This window comes from Anguilla anguilla, chromosome 17, assembly GCF_013347855.1.
Source record: "Anguilla anguilla isolate fAngAng1 chromosome 17, fAngAng1.pri, whole genome shotgun sequence".
Taxonomy (NCBI): domain Eukaryota; kingdom Metazoa; phylum Chordata; class Actinopteri; order Anguilliformes; family Anguillidae; genus Anguilla; species Anguilla anguilla.
In genome coordinates this window covers 747,392-764,911 of record NC_049217.1, presented here as the reverse complement: position 1 = coordinate 764,911, position 17,520 = coordinate 747,392, and the positions used below count along the sequence as shown (strand labels likewise).

The 17,520-nt window shown below is 41.0% G+C and overlaps 1 protein-coding gene across 3 annotated transcripts; it reads right to left on the bottom strand.

Annotated features, from left to right (window-relative positions):
• Window positions 1-540: 540 nt before the first annotated feature.
• Window positions 541-16,200, bottom strand: moto (minamoto). 3 transcript variants are annotated; one of them, XM_035399025.1, is made up of 8 exons: window positions 16,152-16,200; window positions 14,640-14,758; window positions 10,200-10,354; window positions 9,946-10,050; window positions 5,867-7,580; window positions 5,442-5,576; window positions 2,150-2,330; window positions 541-1,736 (listed from the first exon to the last, which is right to left on the bottom strand). In XM_035399025.1, exons 2-8 carry the CDS (start codon window positions 14,706-14,708, stop codon window positions 1,591-1,593), a joined length of 2,505 nt encoding a protein of 834 aa, XP_035254916.1. In that variant the 5' UTR covers window positions 14,709-14,758; window positions 16,152-16,200; the 3' UTR covers window positions 541-1,590. The 3 variants fall into 3 exon arrangements, with proteins under 3 accessions (XP_035254916.1, XP_035254915.1, XP_035254917.1); XM_035399024.1 differs by lacking the exon at window positions 16,152-16,200 and adding an exon at window positions 16,027-16,147; XM_035399026.1 differs by lacking the exon at window positions 16,152-16,200 and adding an exon at window positions 16,027-16,147 and having other exon boundaries at window positions 10,200-10,276.
• Between the last annotated feature and the right edge of the window lie 1,320 nt (window positions 16,201-17,520).

Sequence of the window (17,520 nt, the reverse complement as noted above, 5' to 3'; positions counted from 1 at the left end):
CCTCTTGGGCAGGGGGTTTTCAGTATGGGGCACCCTAGGCTGGTTTCCATTTACCCACCACCCTGACAGACTGATGGATTTCCTCCAAATGATTGACGGGCTTTCTTTGAATTAGTTCCCAGAGTAAAATGGCCAGCTAGGCTCCAACATTTTTAGGCAACATCTAACAGCAAGAAGTACCCGATCAACTAGGAGAAAATGATTCCACATACATATCAACTAGCACATGCTCGTTTTGATGTTGACTGGCAATGGTAAAAATGTTCTGGTATTAATATTACTTCCCTACACAGTTGAGTCTGGAGTGGGCTTGCTGTCTGACTGCATTTCAAATTATTAATATTATTAATATTATAGAGCCATATTAGCAGGAATATTGCGCCCCTTAGCATTTTTAGCAGATATAACAGATAATTAAAACTGAGAACAAAGAGTAGATTCCAGTGTTTTAAATGTCACACCGTTGTAATGTAATTGGCAAATAAAAAATGTATTTCAATCACTAAAGGTTTTATTTCTTACATAGGTGGTTACATGAACACAACAGAATGGAAATGTCAGAAAACAGACAGCAACCTTACAGGTCCAGGGAGTATAAACACCAACCCCTTTGTGTTACACAGGATGTTCTAAGTTACACTTCATGCTCGATTAAACAAGTCAACCTCGTCATTGTTTTTTTCGTTCTTTAACTGTGTTCCTCCGTCCTTAAACTTCAAAAAAGAACAATATGATTAACATTTTTATGGCAAATTTCCAAATATGCTCAGTGTGTATTTTATTTAAAAATTCAACAAGATTCATTCTTCAGTAAGCCAACAAATTACACTTACATGTACAATTTCTTTACTAATTAAGAATAAATAAATATAACATCAGATATAGTACATTTCCAAATAAACCTGAAGCATGCAACACGTACAAATGATCTGATTGTTACAACACAAGTTAAGAAAAATACTACCTATTATATGCAATAATTTTATTTCTGGTAGTAAACTCAAACCGGAATGGTAAATTACATTCTAATAAATAAGTAAAAACCACTGAAAACATTAAATGATTAATACATCTGAATTATTATAAATAGATCACTTAAATAATGCATGAAGGGGACCATTTCAAGATTCCATAGCTGCAACACTAATTACACTGTCACAAAATCTTAGTAAATAAGGTAAATTAGACACACATTGAGTACTTCCCTATAAGACATTTAGTGGTGTTTTACTCAAGTTTGATGTGATAACTGAAACTCATTATCTTCTCAGGACTGTAACTAATTATGATACTGATAAGTATAAGACTGCATACCACCTCCAGTGATCTTCAACTCGCAGGCAAAAGGTCTCTGAGCAAACCATACTCATATTTATGGACATAGCAATTTTTTAATAGAATTTCTGATTTCAAGATATTGACTTTTGAAATCAGCTTTTGATATTTGGATTTCGGTGAGCGGGAAACGCGCTCAGTCCCCTGCGACTGCACTGTCTTGTCGGAGGCACAGTTACTGTTTGAAAGGCACTGAATCTGTCTTTGTTCTTTAATTGGCTGTTATTTGTTCCCGTCGGAACGGAGCGCGGGCCTTCAGAAGCCCCTCGGCGCGTCCAGCTCCTCGGGCGCGGCGGGGGCGGTCTGCGGCAGCGTCATCTGCACCGCGCACCACAGCGCCGTCCGGCACTTCCTGGTGGACACGCACATGTCCCGCAGCGCTACGGCCAGCAGCAGGATGTCTGCAGTTAAAAGAGCCGCTCAATGCAGACAGGCACCCAGGAACACACGAGGGTGACACACGCAATGCCCTGCCTGACCAGGACCCTACGATCCTGCTAAATCACACCTACCGACACCGGTCAGAAGCTCCTGTGCTGTACCAAAGACACATATACACATCACCATTTCAACGTCTTACAATCTTTCACTATTTCAAAATCAATTATTTCTATAGGTCTACTTATTCTCAGTCATTCAAAGATTTGTTGTGTCTTCCAATTTCCCCTCGCCTCAACCTCCCACCTCCCAGATAAGCCTTTGCATGGTTATTTTTCAGGGTAAAAATCCTGCATAGTATGCCTTTAAGGCACGTTTGACTCAGGACCACTGTATAAGGAAATGAAAAATTTATGGCTGTAAAATATGAAATTACCTCTGTCCTCTCCAAAATATGGTGCTCCTTGTCTCTGTCGGTTTGAAGAGTTCACAAACTCCTCGTTGCGGCGTGTCTGTGTAACGTAAACAGCTTCCAGATGTCTGTCCAGCGCAGAGAAAATATTAGCATGGAGGGGGAAACTGCGCAGTTGCTCCATCTTCCCCAAAAGGCTCACAACCTAAAACACAAATAGCGACAATCATTATTATGTTTTTTAACATCTAGTGAGTACAACTGGCGATTATCTACATACATCCTTACAGAGTAATGAAACTATGAAAACGTTTCTGAAGTGAAATGCTGAAGCTAGGAATATATAACCCAAACTGACTTGAACTGGAGCTTATTGATTATTTGTTATACTCAGGGCTGCAATGTTGGAAGGGTTAAAGAAAGCGACAGGTTAGGAAAGCTAATGTAGCAGGGGGATCCGGTGTGTCCTCCCCCAGAAGAAAACTTTAGCAAGTTTAACAGTGCAATGCAATTTCAAAATTCTGATGCACTCAGAGGAAAACTGAGAGGGAACTGAACAACATGCACTTCAGGTCTAAAACTTGCTTTAACATTAAATTTATCAATTAGAATGGACAGTCTCAATAGGCTAACTAACCTATATCGTTGTGGGGGGGTACGGGACTGTGGTCATGTGATTTGGTCTAGAACAGTGGTTCCCAAACATTTTTATCTGATAAAGAATGCACAAGGTTCAGTTTATCTGTATTTCATATGTATTATTTTTTATCTACTTTCCATACAAATTTATTAAATGAATCGGTTCTGTCTCTATCAGCTGTTCGTCTGTATCACCTGTCATATCAGCAGTCCTGCGGGCAGGTGTGTTGTCTGACAGTGCGATGCGTTTAAAGCTGATCGGCGACCTTATCCCCACAAACAATCAAATCCATCTCCTGGCAGTAACCGTTCCTCCCCGTATAGTGTGGGGGTTTCCCCTATGCCAATCTGGTATGCAACAGCATAGAAAGTCTGGAGCACTTCGGTAGGCTTGAGAGCACTTTCCGACAGTAAACTGAACCTGACTGCTTCATGTGCAGCCGTTCCGCTCGCGGTCTGTCTGCAAGTGCAAAGCGTTCCGTTTCGAGGAGACGAGGAGGCTTCATGCTGCCGCTTGCCACAACTTTGCTGCAAATTACGGTCGGAGCTGCACCGCTGACCCAGTGTAAGTGAACCCCAAAATCAAACCACTGCTGGCATGGTTTCTTGAGGGGGTTGAGACGTTTCGGTTTAAAAACCTTTCCATGTCGGTGATCTGATCTCTACATCTGACAGATAATGTTACTGATACGATAGCCAGCTAGTGAGCAGGCTGACAACTGAAGTCTGGCGTTGCCTAACTGAGTGGCAGAGACAGTACAAATAAAAAGTAAGATAAATTAATGTTATAATTTCAAATAATAACGCATGACACATTCCTTGCTTTTATTTTGTTGTCTTTGTGATTTTATGGTTATTTTCAATGACACATTACGAAACTCATACTAATACTGAGGATTCAGCTTACGTTAGGCTTTGAGATCAATACCTGCGCCCCAATAGCAACCCCTCCGTGGGTGCACCCCCAGGTTTGAAAACCCCAGGTCTCCAAAAGCTGCATCCAACGACATAGAGCTGACATGTAATTCGCTGGACTTGGGTGGTTGTGTTGTTTTTTTGGGGGGGGGGGTTTCTACCTCACAGCACCATGGTAATTGACCTTTTGTTATCCTGTAAAGATTTTCCAAATTCACCATTACATTTTACATTACAGGCATTTGGCAGACGCTCTTATCCAGAGCGACGTACAACAAAGTGTATAACCATAACCAGGAACAAGTATGCCGAAACCCCTAGAGAGAAGTACCGGTCCAAGTGCAGGGAACAACCGCATAGTTCAACTTGGACCCTGAAGGTTAAACTGATAACACTAACACAACGAGAACGGCAACAACGCAATCTATGGAAAAAATACAAGGAGTAGTTAAGACAGTGCATACACCTAAGTCACCTACGAAACAGCTGCCTAGTTACAACCCTAAGCTTACAGTCATTTACAGGGGGGTAGGGAGGGATGGGGAGAGGTGCAGCCTGAAGAGGTGAGTCTTCAGTCGTCGTTTGAAATGGGTCAGTGTCTCAGCTGTTCTGACCTCCACAGGGAGGTCATTCCACCATCGTGGGGCCAGAACAGACAGGAGACGTGTTCTGGAAGTGCAGGTGCGAAGAGGGGGAGGTGCTAGGCGTCCTGAGGTAGCAGAACGGAGGGATCTGGCTGGCATGTAGGGTTTGAATATCTTGTGGAGGTATGCTGGGGCTGATCCCTTGACTGCCCTTGACTCACCCTCTGCAATATCTTAATTACCGATGCTAACAGAGGTTGACTTGCTAGTTATGGTTGCTAAGCCCTAATTGGTAAATCGCTATGATAATTGATATTCGACATATGTGTACTCATATTCTTGTAATCACTACCAATTTGTAATTACCTATTTTCAGGTTAGCGAGAAGCTTATAATCCCTCTGCGCAATATATGAGCAAGCAAATGCTATGGAGAGATAGAAAGAAGCTTTGGTGCTCCAGACCAAACACAAGTCTCCCAACTGGCTGTCAATCACTTCAGGAGACTAGTCAATAACACTAAATCACGACTGCAGACATTTTCAGGTTGAAACAAAGAATGATTTTTGTTTATGTATTTCTGGGGTAATCAGAGTAGCTGAGCAGGCATTCTTACCCACTACAGTCCAGCATTCAACCCAATGGCAGGTGATCATTTTAGACCCTGGTCATTTAAGTATACAGATGATGACAGAAACAACCATTTTGCAGCTATATGGGTGTCAGCTGAAAAATAATTATAAAAGTATAATTATTGGAAAAGTTTGTCAGCTAAACAGTTGAATTTGAAGTAGTAGCAACAGCAAATAAAATAAGTCTCAAAATGAGTGTGCATTACAATCACGTTGTATGGTAAGATTTTATGTTTGATGTCCAGAAGCTGTCAGCATCGTTATGCCTCATCAGGAGGCGGGAGACAATGATGCTTTGAAATTCAGAGGAATTCTGGGCTCTCACTGGTTGACTTAACAGTGGTTTCTTCAAAGGACAAATCAGAAGGTAGCTAACCCCCACCCCACCCCTGCCAAATAAAAGAAAAATCCTTGGATCTACATAATTCATGCGTTTGAGTGCAAAAGCAATGAGTTTGAAGCCCTGTAAACTCACCAACAGATCTGTCCTAGCTGCAAGTGTAAATAGGAAAGATTAAGTAAAAGCAGAAAAGTTGGAAACCCTCACCCTGGCTTGTTCCCGCAACTGGTCCACGATAAGGCGGTCAACTCGAGAAGGATTCGGTGGGACCTTTGGGAGGGCACTGCTGCTCACAGCTGAAACTCTTTTCCCAGGATAATACCTGGCAAGGATGGCCTCAACCTGTTACAGAACACAGTGAGACAACTTCACTCAAATATTTCATGTTCTCATTGAATCTTTCCACAATCTATACATGACAGAAAAATTGATAAACACTTTGTCGCCGCCTCAATCTTGTTTAATTAATTGAGTGTTTCTACCAAATGATACAAACAGCAATACAAAAATGCACGGAAACTGCCTTTAAAATGAATATGCTGAGTAATTACAACGCAGGATCCCAAGTGTGATCCCATGTGTCAAAATCACCTCCTAGGTATTTATGTGCCCACAGCTGTCTGCAGGGTTACCTTTTTCCTCTCCTTCTCCAGGACCCTCCACTGCTCGTAGCACTCCTCCAGCTGGTAGTGGAGCTGGCTGGTGGGGGCACAGCGGTTCTTCACAAGCCGCGGGGACCTCAGACCGGCCGCCATGCCCAGGAATGGGCCGTCGCCGCTTATGTCATGGAAGTAGGGGTTGAAGGGCGGGAACTCGCCGTCGGGCAGCAGGTTGCACAGATCCATGAATGTGACCGGGCTGCCGTACGGGAAGACGGACCGGGAGGGAAAGCCTCCGATGCCGAGCTGCAGCTGGTAGGGGTTCTGTCTGGGGTCGCCCACCGCATACATGCACGGGAACAAAGCGGATGGCTGTTTCTTCCCCGAGGCGTTCATGCCAAAGTTCCCACCCGTGTGCCTTTGCGAACTGTACACTCTTCCCAGGAAATCAAGGTAAGTGTCAGGCTGAAACCCTGCCTTCCTGTCCCCTTCTCTCTGAGGAGGAGCCTGCGGTTTAGCTTTCCCCTCAAAGCGCTGGGGGGACTGTCCCACGCTGCTAAGGTTAGAGTGCATTGTGCTCTTGTCTGGCTCAAACTGACCACCGTCTCCTCCTTTCCTGAATCCTTCCAGGTTTAATCCAGCCTGACTCTGAGCGGCCCTGTTAGGGATGTTGGGACCATCTCCCTGTGCATAATCCGTGAGGCACGACACAACCCTCTCGGCCTGATGTTGGGGCACGAACTCTGCAACCGAATGCGAGAGCATTTTGGAGAGCCCAGGCGCACCGCTGTTTCCGTTAGACTGCTTGACTTGATTGAGGTACTGGCCTAACTGACTTTGATGAGAGGGATGCTGGTTGGGGAGGGAATAATTATCCATGTGTTTGTTGGGGACAGGTGCTGGCACAGTGAAAGATGGCGGAAAACCCTTGGGTGGCTGGAAGTGCTCAGCATGCTGAGACCCTGGGAAGGCTTTGGTGTAGTAGTTGCTTGTCGGTGACTGTGTCTTGGTCCTGCTATTGAGGGACTTCAGCTCTCTAAAGTCCCCTGCCTGGTCCTTCTTAAACTGGACCTGTGATTCGAGAGTTGGAATCTTGGGATACGAGAAGCTCTGCTGTTCGGGCACCTGTTCATCAAAGTCCCTCTGCCCCCCCTGCCTGTTCTGGGACTCCATGGCGAATGAGTCGGGTGCGCCCACCAATAGACCCTGCATGTTTCGGGCCAGCATGCTTCCCTCTGGCTGGGGAAACTGCTTACTCCTGTGGGGCTTGACCCTTCCATGAGTCAAATGGCCAGCGTTGCAACCGAAGAAGTAGTCGTTCAGTCTGTTTTGTAAGTCGAAAGAGGGAGCAACCCCTTCAATGTGATCAGAGCGTCCGCCCATCTTTCCGACTGCACTGTAATCTGCTTCCGGGTTGTTCTTTGGCAGAAAGGAGTTTCCTACCAGTGTTCCCTCCTGACACAACACCCTCTCCATGTCCTGGGTCTGAAAGGAGTAAGCATCAGTATCGCCATTGCTGGAAGGAAACAGCCACTGGTTTTTGACATCAAAGCCGTTGAAACTTTGGTGAAGCTCAATCTTCTGTTGTGACTCTTTATTTGAGAGCTGCCTGTGGCATTGGTTAAATGGCTCAGGGTAACTTGGAAAGGATGAATTTGATTGCATTTTTGATTCTGACAGGAAGTACTGTTGGCTGTCTTCCCTCGCTGAATTGGGAGACCACACAGACTTCAAACTTGATAATGACCTGTAAAGATGGAGGGGAAATTTAAGACACTCAAGTGGGGAGACATTTCAAATCACACCTTAACTGGCCTATGCTATATTGTAATGTCAAGATGTTCTCCAGTGTGATTTACATTGAACTGGCTGCTGCAAAACTGGTCATAGACAGGTGAAATAATGTACCATCACTATAGATACATTTGGAATTACAGGAAAGAAAAATGGGAAAAAATATTGTACTTCAATTATCAATCCACTGTAATCAATATATTACTTTTTTAAGGAAGCAAATCGGCTTTTACTGCCAATGCTTAATTCGTTTATACCAAAGGTATCTCCACAGCACAGATAAAGTAACAACCACCCCCAGCCAGTAAGCCCACATTTGGAAAGCAAGAACACAGGGCTGAAGCATTAACACAAGCCACGTCATCAGACATCATCACGTCCTCATAGCATTAAATGGGCCGTACAACACAACACAAAGGAGAGATAAACCCGCTCAGAACATTCACAACCCAAAGCATACAGCTTGGACATCTGAGGGACAGCAGGCTAGATGAGGCTGTTGGTTGCTTGTGCATTGTAGGTCTCAGGCATTCCTGTAGTCAGCAGCTAATATACAGGGCTAACTGCAAAACCTCTGACAGTGATAGATGCAATAAGTTAACCTATGGACACTGGGCAAGAGTCACTTGCTAACTAGCTGGCTGTCCCTTCAAGGTAGCTACCTATCAACTACCTCAGCTAAAAAGCTAATGAGCTAACTGTCCAGAAAAGTATCTTTCCATAGCTACAGGTAGCTACTTGGCTGCCCAGTCCATGTGCTAGCTAAACAACCATGTTATAAACAAACTACCTAGCATGCAAAGCACACTTTTCCTTCCTTAACTACTTAGTGGGCTAAGCTAAAATGAGTAGCCCAGGGACTCCTGGCTTTGCCATTACAGCTGTTAAAATGCACGTGTCCATGCTACAGTAGGCTTACAGTAGACAAAGGGGTCATGGAGATCACTACCAAATTTTAAATAACTCTGTTCCAAGTTATTTGGTAAATTATTTTACTCGCATCAGAGACATCCATAAGTATGCAACCAGAGGCAGTCTCACTGATTTTGTGCCCAGTACATTCAAGAGCCTAAAGGGGTCTAGTGGAATAGACTTCCCTCTGACTTGAAATCATGTGCATCAGAGAATAATTTAAAGTCTTAAAAATGATTTAAATCTTTAAATCTTTAATCTTTGGCTGTTAAATACTGTGTAACCCTCATTGTTTTTATAATATAATCTGCCAATTTGTCAGTATGCTGTCTGTCCAGTGGTGAATGTATTGTTCTGTCATATCTGTTTGTATTGCATTAACTATATTGTTATGTTATGTTATGTTATGTTATGTTATGTTATGTTATGTTATGTTATGTTATAAACAACATGGATGTTTTGTCAAGTCTATGTCTGAACGTTAGAGGGCCACAATGGAAATAAGCCTTCTAGCTTTATGGTGTTTCTATCCTCAACTATTTTTAAGGGATTACTGTCTGCTATGCAGTTTTATGAAATCTCATTTTTAAATAGTCAAATAAATAAATAAATTAATTAATTCATTCATTCATTTATACTGAGCCATTATTCACTGCTTGCTCCAGAGAAGTGGGGCAGACACTGGCAGCCTGCTGCAGAGGTCAGTTTTTCAAACAATGATATATTTCTGAAATAAAATGATGGCTTGCTACAATGGAAGTGCCATGCATACTTCCAGATACATCTCAGCACTCATAATTTCCCATTAAAACCGTGGAGTAGAAAACTACTTTTAATTTTTGTTCCTTATTTTATGTAATTTTATATTTATTTCTGAAAGTGAGTCTCCCTGTGTCTAATGTAGAGAAATTATAGTATGCAGAGATTAAGTATGGTTTTAAAAAATAACAAAAGAATTTAAAAGAAGAAAATGCAATAAGAAATTACACCATGACACTGTAGCCAATTTTGTGCTGTTATCTACAGTAAAAACAGAAAAGCAATGGCCATTAAGAACCTTTGTAGCACATGCAGGCATAATTAAATCTATTCCAAGTACTTAAATTTAAGTTCCTTAGTTAGACTTTATTAAAAAATAATTGGCCAACTGAGAGCAAACAAAGAATGTGCTTTTCCTGTAACTCTGAATACGCTTGGCCAAAGTTAACAACATCACATTAAACATAAACTGCATTTGTGAGATTTGTGCATTTGTGAGAACCATTCTGCTATTGGTAAATTAGTTCATTAAGCTAATGGCTGATGCTTTATTCCAATGTTGTGGAATAGTCTCAAAAGTATTAACAAGTTAGGAAAATGGCAGGAAAACAGAAACAGAAAATAAGACTGGAGCAAAAGTTACTAACTCTTCTGCAAAGTCCGCATCCATATGGTCTGGCTCCTCCAGGATATCTGACACCAGTCCATAGAGATCGGATTCACTTCCACAATCCTTTCCATCGTTAAGAGTCCTTAGAAAGTAAAATACAAAAGAACAGCGTGTTAACAAGGTAATCCCTCTTTTCACATTCTCCGCTCTGATATTTAAAACCGTCTATAACACACTGTACATGTTTTGAGAGGAAAGAGTGAAAATTGTGGCCACACAGTAATTGAGCACCTGTTCTTGGCACATTCCCCAAGCTGGTAGGGATCTTCCCGGGCTGCCCAAGGTGTGTACGGCAGTGATGACTCTTCCTGGGGAGCAATGCCAGGAAAGGGGAGGGGAGAGGTGAAGTGCTGAGGGACTCTAACTCTGTCCCCACATAAACTGGACTGCAAAACAACAGAGTACAACACATGCTAAGACTGCACATTAAGTGCCTTTTCCTACATTAAAACCACACACCACACACAAAAAAGCCTTCAGACTATGCCAGAGATCAAATAAATCTCAATACAGGTAATAAAATGGAAAAAATTAAATTAAATAAAATTTATTTTGATAATGTAAAGACTGATCATAAATTCTTGTTGAACAAAAGTAGGCCCATTTAAACAACAATCATCAGGGGGAATTCAAGAGTTTAAGCTTAAGTTAAAATGAATGAATTTAAGTTCCGCACATGATAAAAAATAAAAAGTTCCACACGTGCGTTAAAGCAAGAATGTTATTGCTCCGTCTGCAGCGCGTTCCCAGCTGAAAGTCCGGTGCTGAAGGAAAGAGGATTGTTTTCCCAGCTCTGACAAAGCGGTGCTGCTTCCACAGTTGGGCAGAAGTGCTCTGCCCCCTGACTGTGCGCAGGTGGAGCAGCAGCCACACGCAGGTAACCTTCTGCTATTTCAGCCGCACAGGGGTACAAATGAGGAAAGAGTGGCGCGCTGCTCTGCTCCATTCTTTGGGGAGAACCCTGCAAATTCTTATTTTGCATTTATGCCATTTTAAAGCATGTTTTTTCTTAAAATGGGACAATGTTTTCAATCAAATAGTGAAGCTATATGCAATTATCAACCAACAACATCAGGGTTTCCCACACATACACATTCTAAGACAAAAAAAAATGTGTTTGGGACGATCAGAAACCATCCCCAGGAAGCCTTTGGGACATCAGGGGAAAAGGTTTCTTTTTTCTTTTTTTTTTAAATCCTCGTTTGTCACATGACTCAGATTGAGCCAACTGAGCACCCACCGCGGCGTCTCACTAGTTGACTCCGACAGATATGAGAGGCGCAAAAATAATGTCAAGAAATTTAATTCCAGCTGCACCGGCCACTGCAGCCAACCTTCCTTGTACAACAACCATTACTGGCTCAATGCAACATGTCGTGCTATCTGATGAAAGCAAGTCTGCAGGGGCGTCATTTCACGAGAAACATGGGGATGGAAAACAAAACGATGCAATTCATTTTTGGTTGCAGAAAAGCCAACATGACAACTCACTCTTATATTTCCTAGGTGACATTGACAAGGGGTGATTACATGAAAATAGTAACTCTAAACATGGTATGAAGCAATAACAAGATGTCCAGCAAAACTGGCTGAACATAGGCTAAACTAAACACTCCGTGTGGAACGCTGCATAGCTACAGGGCTGAACAACATAAGCCACCGGAGCTGGAGTGAGCTAATACGGGACTTTAGCCTTGGTCTTTCCCCAAAGTCACTTGAAAAAAAAGAGAAGTCGAGGGTTGCAGCTTAGTTTTAAGAAACCTGGTCGCTCATTTGGAAATGGACCATGCAAAATGTGTTTTTTCCACACTTATGGGTGCTATTGTTCAAGGACAATAGGACACGAGCTTGTGGAGAAATTCTTTTTAAAGAACAACTGTAAATTATTATTTCTGGTGAATTCTAAAAAGAAAATACTACAGACAACTGGGTGTTTGTCTCGGAAAATATTGGTTTATATCCCAAAGCAGTCATGCAAAGAAAACTGGAAAAAGTGGAAGAAATCAGTTTTTGAAACGTTTATTATATTTCAGCAGTGGGAAATGATTGAAATAATATGCACAAGTGTAGCAACAGGACAAGTGCTTGAAGTTTCAAAAACATTGATGGGCAGTCACTGGTGCTGCAAGGAACAGCCCAAGACTTAAATACATAGATAGGCTGGTGCTTATTTTACTTGCTTTATTTCAGTCCATCGTGGAAACAAAGAGCATGCTTTTTGCCTTTAATTTAACAGAACATTGTCAGAAATGGACAGAAAAAAATTACATTTCCAAGCCCTGTTACAAAGAACTTTTGTTATTTGATTATATGATTGCTTTTGTTACTTACCGAGGGCTAATACAATTATGGCACTATGTTTATACTGCTTATTCAAAAAAACATTATTTTTTAAATAATACGTAAAAAAGTGTTCAGGTATTTATTGAAGGTCAGAAATTGTTCGTACTTGGTGTTTTCACCTTCTGTCTAAAGCCGCTTTTCCACCACATGGTACCGGCTCGACTCGACTCTACTCGCTTTTGGTACCAGATACTTCGTTTTCCACTACAGATAGTACCCCTGTCAATGTAGCTGGTCGTCATAGCGACACCGCATGAAACTGCCATGACGTCATCTTCAACGCGACACACACAGGAACAATGGAGGATATCAAAGGGATGGTGTTCTTGATTCTCGGTATGTGGCTGTTTGTCACAACAAGGAGACAAACTTTGTTTCAGAAGAGGCTGAAGACAGCAAGACAAAAGACTGCTGAAAAAAACAGGAGAGTTTGGGAGCTCAGACGACGAGACGACTCTGGTTGCTCAGGCGACGGAAGAGGATAAGTGACGATTCTCTCTGACCAATCAGTGATCTTCAGTGTTTTCACATCACCTTTTGGTATCTCCTCAGCTCGCTTTGAATTTCGACGGAGGTGATACCAAAAAAAGTACCAGGTACCAGGTACTATTCACAACTTTTGCCCGATGGAAAACCAAAAAACACTTTTTTCCGGTACCATGCGGTGGAAAGGCGGCTTAACTGCCTTCACTCAGCTTGGCATTGATTACACCAGCTCATGCAACAACTCACCTTCTAATTCATCCCAGCACTTTCTCAACATTACCAATAGATAATGGTTATAATGGTTCAACAATAGGCTATGCCTTGATTACATTAATATTTTTTTGAAACCTTTCCAAAAAATTGTTTTTGAGCAAGCTAACTAAAAATCTGTTCCAGAAGAACTTTTCGGGTATAAGGCTTTATTTTGGTTTTAATTGAATCTGACTCAAATAAGTTATGAATGTAATTGAAACAGCTAATGACTACTGACATGTCGAAGCTGTTTAAAGTACAATTTCATAGCTCTATGCTAAACATTATCTGAGTAAATCGGCAAAATCCAAAAACTGTAACACTTATGCTAACTCTCCCCTATGTCTTCTGTTTTCATCCTAGTGATAAGCGCTGTTGTTTGTCCCACACATTTATCATCACAGCGACGTTGCCTCGTAGCAAAGATAGCTGTGGATGGACACATATAGTCTGTGGCCATGGTATCAGTCAGATGCCTTCCATTTAAATACCAGTGCATTGTTGTTGTTTCCTTGTGGTAAATTGCACAATTTGCATTTCACTTCGTCGTCATTCATTCTTGAGGAAGTTGCAACACAACTTTTACCTTGCTGTGCCAGTGCCATTCTTTCCATGTTTTAGCTACTTGTTAACGGCACATGCCCAGCAGTATTTCACTCGTAATGTATTGCAGGGAATCTAAATTGCCACCAGATGGCAGTGTGAACTGCATACCAATTACAATTTACACAGTAGGCTACCATAGCCCACAATACCATATATGTGGTTCCACAATAGAAAATTTTAAAATAAAATGTGACCCTGGCATGATATTTGAATATTTAGACGTGCATGACTAGTCGAATATAAGAAAACTGTAACCTATGGCAAACACTGAAACACAATGTGACATGAACTCAATATCCATACCACTGGCTCAAAGACTATTCAAATATTGAATCCAAAGGTTTCCCTTTTGAGTCGTAATGCAAATCACCGTCCTTCTAGTTAAATTCTATTTTTCAATCGTGTTGCATAAGAGTGATGCTAGATGGATGCTTGGCTTGAATGAAATGTTGTACCAAAAGGCAGGTACTAATCTGATTTTATGGAGCTGTTGTGCTCAGATATTCTTTCTTTCTCTTATCCTGTAGGCTGATAAAAAGAGGGACCCATTCACAAACCCCCCAAAGGCTGTGTTTAAGTGTGGAACAAACGTGACTTGTAAAAACCCTTGTAAACACTTGCTGTTCCCTTGCCTCGTCTCGCTTTTACTAGATGGGAATTACAAACATGAAGTCCGTGCCGAATGTAACAGGACGAAAACGCAGTTCCTTTAGCCCTCCACACATAAGTAAAAAGGTGAACGTTAAAGATGTCCTTTCCTGGGCAAAAAAAGAGGTTATTTGACCCATCTAATGTCCAAAAAGCATATGCTGGGAAGACAAACCACAAACTGAAACAAAGAATAGCTGAGTACCACAGCTACATCAGATGGTGTATTACCCGCCTTGTGGCAGCAGAGTTTATTAATTTTATTGGTTAGTTCACTTTAACATTGTTTTACAACACATATGTGGTATGACTGACAAAATATGAACGATTGCTTACCTGATGTTTATATGATGGAAAATATGAATCTGAACCAGAAGCTGTGCTCTGGAACCGACTGAAGGCCATGTTTCCTCTGCTTCAACCAACACTGACCTTACTTTCACTGCATAATTTGTCTGCAAGGAAAACATTTTATTCATGACTTTACACACTTTGGCTATTTAGCAACTTCTCTTTATAGACCGCTACTGACAGTTTCCTTGACTCGGACATGGCCATGTTACATTGCATATTTCCCTTTGTAAAATTTCAATAAACAAAAATGAATGGTTTTCTCATTGCTAACTGAAAAGCATATATGCATCGAATTTCAATCATTTCTTAACACAGATTACTGTCCCAGCTAAAAAATTTGACTTTTGTGTGTACAATCCTCAGTGTACCACAAGCTAGCCTAATTGAAGGTTTTGTCATTAAAAAATAACTTCTCTATCTCTCTTGTGTTTCAGTAGTTTGTTTAAATGGTTTAAAGCACAGGTTCTATTCCCAGGTGGCTGTTGTACCCTACAGAAAAGTATCTAGCTTTACCGATGCCTCTTATTTAAAAGTATGGTTGTTTGTCAAGCAAATAACATTCTAATTGAAATCATAATGCATTATGTGTACATCTTTCCAAAACAATTATCTCATCTTACAATTATTTTATCAATATTTACTCATGTTCTACTGCATTGTAAGTAGCTAGCTATAGACCAGCAATCATAAGTTGAGTTGAAATTATTGGCGACAGGCTAACCAATTAACTAGTCTACCTACTGTAACTAACTTATCTGACTAATTAGCATCGTTCCTTTGTTAGTTGACACTAGTTAGTAATGTAGCCAACTACCAACTGGTTATCCATTTGAAAAACTACTCAATCGAATCCTCATTTCGGCTTCTAATAAAACCCCAAAATGAAAGTGAAATGTTTAGTCTACCAATAATCTGGTTTACATCTAGCTCGCTGCCTAAAGTTAGCTAGCACTCTACACTAGCATACACTTGACATGATTCTGACAGGGCGAATGTAACGTTTTCACTTCAAAATGAGCCTGAAAACATTAACTATTTCTGGCGTTATCGACAGCTAATCATTTCAACAAACGAACAGTGTTAGGAACATTGAATAATCAGCCATGTACGTATAACTCATGTATTATTTCAAAGCGATATAAAATGATAACTTGATAGCTAGCAATGTGAATAAGTAATGTGACTTTAGTTAGGATAGACATCGTTAAGTAGTCCACTGTGAGTAACTTCGTCTACTGCTAGTTAGCTTACTATCAAGCTGACATTTTTTCAGCTTGTACTCTACGTTGTATAAATTATCTTTCTTATCATCTTGGTTTAGTTTAATAACTGAGTTATTACCTATGTACTTATGAGTATAATTTTTCACCTTTTTCGATACGCGGTCGATTCGTTCTCTCTTCCTTGAACAGGATGAACAATAGCAACACGTTTAACCAAACAATGGGAAATGTGAAGATCTTAAATTTAATGATCAATATTCCTCGAGCTCACCCGTTAAAACTTGCTCGAGATCGTCATTCCCCGCGAAGCGCTTGGTATTCATTCACTCTAAACCACCTGCTCCTGAAGCTGATTGGTCGCAAAGTTGTACCAGGTACCCAATGATTGTAGACTGGGGGAAGGGCCGTCGACAGGGGAATGTGTGGCAGGAGTTCTAAGAAATATCTTGCCAAGAATGCGAGCTCTGAAGTGAACACATTTAGTTATGGCATACACGCTGCGACATCATACGATGCAGGTTCGTTCAGATCTGAAGGGGACGACTTCAAAAATGTATACTTTTAATAAAACAAATAGTTCAAGTAGATGATTTTTAATGATTTTAAAGTCCTCATGGGGTAAACAGTCAGTAAAATACATTTTAAACATATTTTATTTGTATTTGCAAAACCAATAGGTATTTTAGAGCTGTTCCTTTTCACTGCATGGGTTCTCACTCATATACAATATTTTTTTGGCTATTTTCACTGAAATAGATAATTAACATGTGAAACTGAAATGTTTGACTGTATGTGTGGTTACTGTACTCATGCTTCCATAATAGAACATGTGGACATTTTCAAATAGTACCAGAGCCTGAATACACCTTGCAAAGCTTCCCAGAACTAGCCTTCCACTCTCAGCCCCCAGTTTGTTCATTACTGAGACATACACTCACACTCACACATCCACACACACTCACACTCACACTCACATTTTATTTTTATTCATTTTTATTTTTTTGTTATATTGCACATCTTCAGTTGATCTGACTGGTTAAAAAGCCCAGAGATGTGCATTTGGGCCATGTATTCTCAATGGCATGCATAAATGTTTCTGACATAATGTGGCATCAATGTGGGTCAGTTTTTAAATAGACAAAGTTTTGAGCTAAGAAAAATTAACAGTTCTTTACAATTCAGAGGGTGGTGTTATGGTATACACAGTGGTTCCCCAGAACTTTTGATCGCACATGTTGGATGGAGTTTCATACCAAGTTTATATGATAAATAAAACGGACCTTAAAGAGGACCTTAAAATGTTTGATTAGCCTACTTTCTCTTGAAATAGAATTATTGATGAGTCTGCCATGTATGTCACATTGTGGTAATCAATAAAAGAGAGCAATAACATTTTACATTTTTCCTGGAGCAAAACATTTTCTGGGCTGGACAGAAGAGAAAAATGGCGAAATATCACAATTCTGATTGTGCTGACTTGGCGCAAGGATGTCTGATTGGTTAAAAACAAAACTGATGAAATTTGTAACAGGATCATGAGAGCTTCACAGCTTCATCACGTGACAGGCACATTTTCTTCTCCGGAATCACAGATACAGAACCTGTACAAAACAGTGGTGCAGTGTGAAGTTAGCGGCAGT

What these genes read in the sequence shown, in the direction of transcription:
- moto (XM_035399025.1), bottom strand. Translation starts at nt 14,708, where the DNA reads ATGGCCTTCAGTCGGTTCCAGAGCACAGCTTCTGGTTCAGATTCATAT. An exon ending in TTCCATCATATAAACATCAG is followed by an intron (nt 10,355 to 14,639) that starts GTAAGCAATCGT and finishes GTTGTTTTGCAG; the next exon opens with TCCAGTTTATGTGGGGACAG. An exon ending in ATATTTTGGAGAGGACAGAG is followed by an intron (nt 1,737 to 2,149) that starts GTAATTTCATAT and finishes TTTTAACTGCAG; the next exon opens with ACATCCTGCTGCTGGCCGTA.